We start from the raw sequence: 5,281 nt of genomic DNA, 5'->3' as shown, positions 1-5,281 counted from the left end.
AGCCTGATGCCACTGATGCCGCCGCCCGAGACGAGGAGGACACCGCTCGGGTATTCGACAGTGCTCCGCCAGTTTGCGTGATGGAAAGGCAAACCCCGCGTTCCCGCCATCCACCTCAGCTGTTTGGGAGTCCCGTCTGGCATGAGTAAGGATTTCAGTGGTATTGACTGGATTGGTTGTGGCCAATATTACAGCTAGTCTTTGAACAGTTTTTGATCGGAACTCAAATTGTGACCTGCACTCGTTTAGTTAAATTGTTAGCCATAATCTTAGTTTAATTTATTACGTTACTTATAACACGAGGACGTGTTCTTTTCCGTGTAAGCGGGGGGATATGTCGTATCCATACGATTGGCACGTGCCTTTTAGGCCTCTACGGGACAAGTATGCCTTATTTAGTTGTTTTATTATTTATCTATCTCCCGTAAACGGGTTCATAATCTTCTTTATTTTATACTTCCCCACATGGCTCCCGCAACAGTTCGTACGCATATTGATTACGGTGATACGCTATTGCATGCGGGACCAGCAATCTCGTGGCCATGGACTTCCATGGCCGCAACTAGATCATATTGCCTTCTCCTTGCTTTTCTCTCTCTCTCTTGCTTTCCGCCTTCAGGCGGAAGCTTCGGCTTCCGTCTCTCTTGCCTTGTGCTCTCAAGATCGGCTCTTGAACTAAGTATCAGTTAGCTCCTTTCAAGATGTGAGTCAACCTGAGCTGAACGCTGGTGTGAGTGTACGTGTCTGTATATGCCTGAGTGTGCGTGTGAGAATATGTCTAGGTATGTGTGCGTGCGTGCGTAAGAGTAATTCTGTTGGTGGACTCTCTCCAAGTGGCCACCACTGCACGGCCTTGTGATGGGAAGGTTTATTAGTAAGTTAGTTCATGTCGACGACCGCAGCCTTGGGGACAAACCCCGGGCCGTCCGGATACGACACTAGTAGGCCAAAGTCTGCGCAGCCTTGGCCGTAAAGTTTTCTTGCGTACCCTTTAGTTGTCTATTTTCGGACCTATGTCGGCATCCTGGTTGAGCAGTGGAGAGGAGGAGTCTCTTTCTCTAGGATTCCTTTGGCCGACCCCGTTACGGCCTGGTTAAAAGGGTGACGCTGAGCAAAAGTTCCATTCTAAACTAAGTTACATTTACCGTTATGCAGATTATTATTATGTCTAGGTGATAACCCGCGATTGCTGGCTATGTGCATACTTGCCTATTTGATTTGGGATGTAAAATTACTTGTAAAATAGATTGGATGAATAGTAAATGGATAGAAAATAGGAAATTAGGCAATTCAAATCAGGTAAGATCATTGCCAATCTAACTTCACCTTGAAAGCTGCCTTTCATACAAAGCCTGACTCCTATAACTACATGACTGTAGCAGAGATTTGGTTTTCTGTAGAACAAGTGATCATACTTATGCATAAACGTACCTTGACCACTGCTCCATCTGTTTGCCAGAAACACGAGGCTTTTTTCCCGCCATGTTTGAAACTTCAGCTGAGAGAGGAGTTGTGCACGGTTCAGTTGAGCCCACCAATAAGATCGCTCACAGTTCTAGAGAAGAACCGCAGAACCCGAAAACGTCTGAATACTACCACTGAGGATTTTGATAACGTTTGATTCAGATGGACGAAACAAAAATTGAACCAGGTCAGGCAACCTCAATGACATGCCACCAGAGCCACGAGACACAAAACTCGAAGCGTCTTCGTCTAGAATGTCTTGCAAAATGACAGTGACAGTGAAATGACTAGCTTTTTATACCCTACTACTACTGTCGTGGACATATGGTCGCACGTCTAGCGGTCCCAGAGCGCTGGCTATGCAGCCCTGGATAAGCGGTACACGCATGCAAGCGCGCTAGCGCGCTGCATGCAGCGTGCATGACTAGCATCGGAGTTACTTGTGCACTGCACGCAGTGTTCTCTATGCGCTGAGCCCGCGCCGCTGGCCCCGGTCAATCGACTGGATTTCCATGTCCGCTACAGTAGTACTTGAGTGAGTACGAGGATTAACTATAGCTGCTAGTATAAGTGGGTTCCCCACAGGCCGTTCAAGTTTGACGTGATTGATTTTATTTGGATTCGCGAGACCAAACGAGCAGGAGTGCTCAATAACAGGGTAGCGAATGGTTGAGTTGTGCTATGTGACAATGTTGTGTGTGCGTGGGGTGGTGGTCGTTGGGGGGGGGGGGTTAAGCTGCGGAGGCCCAATACAATGTAAGGGGATGGGAGGAGAGGAGGCCAGCGGGGAGTCAAATAATAATTCAGAAGAGGGAGGAGAGAATAGCTGAAGTACACGGTTACTGTGCGAATTCAAATAAACCAAACAAACTGCAAAACAAGTACATATCTCACGAGAATAAAGAGAGTGACGTTACAGCTACTCTCGTTTCTACGTAAGGTGCTTTGTATAAGATGTACCAACGCGTGGTAGCCGCGTGCTGTATAACAAGTATAACTATAAGTGGGTTCCCCATAGGCCTTTGAAGTTTGACGTCACAGCTTCTTGACAATGCGTAGTTACTTGGCCCGCCAAGTGCCAAGTGATGACAAACGAAAGTCGAGTCACCTAGTACCTGCGCTTGACGTGTTTCTAGTGTACTTCTAGTGCCAGCAGCATGCAGTGAACACAGCTACAGCATCATTTTGACCGCTGAGGAGCGCGCGAGCAAGATTATTAATTGTATTTCAAACAATAAATTAAACTGCTACTTGTAGCCGAGCTTGTAGTTTTCGCTTTATAGAGAAGGAGAAGCGTAGCTGATTTTTTTGCTTGGCCACTGCTGTGCCTGTACTGTCGCTCGGCTTTACATGTACATTTACATGTACATGTAGTAGCCGGCCAAGAAACAATCTCCGTTATTTCCATCGCAACGATTGCTGATTTCTTTTAGTTCTGAGACCAACCAACTCGGGGCTCGTTTCCTTGTCCAGCGGCAAGCGAAAATCAAAACTCGTATCTCTCAAGTGCTGGTAAACACTCAGCAAGAAAACACTGCAAGATGGCTTTAGACCGAAGGCGAAACTTCTTGATTATTATTATTATTATTATTTGTGCTCCCGCGTCAATGGGCTCGCCCAAATTCGCTTGCACCGAACCATGCGAAAAAAGGCCACCAGCAGGCAGGCAGGCAAAGAAAAATAGAAAATGGTGTCACATAAACTAATACAAACAAGAATATCATTATTGATGACATTAATATACTGAATGAATGGCAAAGGCCATGTGAATACGGATAATACGGATAATCAGAGTACCAACAACAAAGAATGTAGCTCAAACCATTGCAGTGCCAACTTCCTTCACCAGTACTCTGCCTTGTACGCATCTGTAACTGCGTTGCACAGATATGTCCATTCACGGCGATCCAGTGCTCGCTGAGCCATCAGCTGCAAGTCCCCTGGAGTCCTCAGACGGCAGCCGACTCGCTCCGCGTCTTGATTCAGCAGGACTGGTAGCGTGATCCGCGGCCGCCCACGGTATCCCGGCACGGAGCAGCCAAAGAATCCACTCATGGCCTCCCTTGCCGGTGTGTGCTCATCTGATCGCAGGATGTGGCCAAACAACCGCCATCTTGCATTCACCAGAATGTTGCCAAGTGGAGCAGCACTGCAGCGCTCGTAAACCAAATCGTTCGACAGTCGGTTGGGCCACCTGATACCCAAGATATGCCGAAGTTGCCGCCGATGATACGATTCCAGCGCTTCAATTGTCTGTCGAGTGATGCCCCATGTGGAGCAGTTGTAAAGCAAGACAGGTAACACGAAGCAGTTATACAGCCGGACGCGCACCTCCAGACTCACTTGGTCTCTTCTCTTCCATAACTGGCAGAGGGACTTAAACGCTATCGCCGCAAGCTGCTTTCTGCGGGTGACATCCTCTGCATCACCAAGGAGAGAGCCGAGTTTCTTGACCATACGCCATGGCTCATCAGCACGATCGGCCTCTCGCTGGATGGCTGTGAATTCTGTCTTGGTCTGGTTGACGGTAAGGGACCATGTACCCAAGATGGTGGCAACTTGTGGCTCTAACATCCGAAGCCAATCACTAGAGATACTGATGAAGTCCACATCATCGGCGTACTCCACATCGTACGGAAGATGCCGGGCCACAGGTGCAGCCATTCGCTGTCGCACATCCTGCAGGGCAGCTTCCAGGTAGATCACGAATAGAATTGGCGACAAGGAGTCGCCTTGCGGGGTACCAATGTTAGTGGAGAAAGAGCTTGATGTTTCCGTGCCCAGTCTGACTGCCAAATTCGTATCTGAGATCAGGTAACGGATCAAGCGTACCTCGTCTTCTTCCAAGAATCGCTGAACCACGTCCATCAACTGTCCTCGCCTGATCGTGTCAAAGGCACGTGACATGTCGATGCCCAGTATGCTGAATGACCAGTGGTACCGCTGGGTCGTAGCTGCTAACCACCGATGGCACCAGACCACATCAGCTGTTGACCTTCCTGCACGAAAACCACTTTGGTTCAGTGATAGGAAATCGTTTACGGCTGGCGAGATGCGCTTGAGGACTACGAGCGACATGACTTTGCGTAGAGTTGTCAGGAGGATGATCGGTCGCAGACTGGTTAAAGCACCCACCGGCTTTCCGGGCTTCTGGAGAGGTATTAGTGTGCCATGACCGATGAATGGCTCTACCCGGTGTTGCTGAAATAGGCTGTTGATGCATCGGCTTATGACGGGAGCAGTGGCATCGGCTGAGTACTTCAACAGCTCACCCGGGATGTTGTCGGGTCCTGCAGCTCTACCGTTGTTGAAACTTCTTGAAGTATAACAAAATTTTAAATCGCGATCTTGCACCAGAGCGCCCCAGTCAAAGTGATGCTGTTACCACGGGAAACACCCCAATCGCAGGTAACGCGACTTTTGTTTGTCACCACTTGGCCTTGTAATAATACTATTGTAACCACGTGTAACTACGAGTTTTCAGGCAGCGTGACGTAGGCACTTCGACAGCTTAATTCACATCGATAAACAACGGGGTATTCACGTCAGATTAATTAAGGGAGCTTAGTCCTATTAGTACAGTCATGGTGTTAGATGGTTGTTGTAAGGTCACTGTTTCCGAAGACGGTGTTCTCCGCCTTAGAACTTGTTTCATGCATGCTAATTGCAATTTCAAATTTGGACCTCACGGAGAATTTTCAAAGTGTTAAGAAATTTGAGGCCACATGCCACGTACTGCTCTTTTCTCTCCGAAACTCAACACTTGCAAGCCAGATATGAAAGAAAGAAAAAATCCTCAGTCACACCACCGGGACTC

At 48.2% G+C, this 5,281-nt stretch overlaps 1 protein-coding gene across 1 annotated transcript; it reads right to left on the bottom strand.

Annotated features, from left to right (window-relative positions):
- Positions 1 to 2,316: 2,316 nt before the first annotated feature.
- Positions 2,317 to 4,542, bottom strand: LOC135812865 (uncharacterized). The gene is made up of 2 exons (XM_065326082.1): positions 3,808 to 4,542; positions 2,317 to 2,334 (listed from the first exon to the last, which is right to left on the bottom strand). Exons 1-2 carry the CDS (start codon positions 4,540 to 4,542, stop codon positions 2,317 to 2,319), a joined length of 753 nt encoding a protein of 250 aa, XP_065182154.1.
- Between the last annotated feature and the right edge of the window lie 739 nt (positions 4,543 to 5,281).

The sequence above is a fragment of the Sycon ciliatum genome, chromosome 3, assembly GCF_964019385.1.
Source record: "Sycon ciliatum chromosome 3, ocSycCili1.1, whole genome shotgun sequence".
In the NCBI taxonomy this organism is placed as follows: Eukaryota; Metazoa; Porifera; class Calcarea; order Leucosolenida; family Sycettidae; genus Sycon; species Sycon ciliatum.
Note: the sequence above shows the minus strand (reverse complement) of the source record. Positions and strands in the feature narration are given on the sequence as shown.

Coding starts and splice junctions, on each gene's coding strand:
- LOC135812865 (XM_065326082.1), bottom strand. CDS start 4,542: ATGTCGCTCGTAGTCCTCAAGCGCATCTCGCCAGCCGTAAACGATTTC.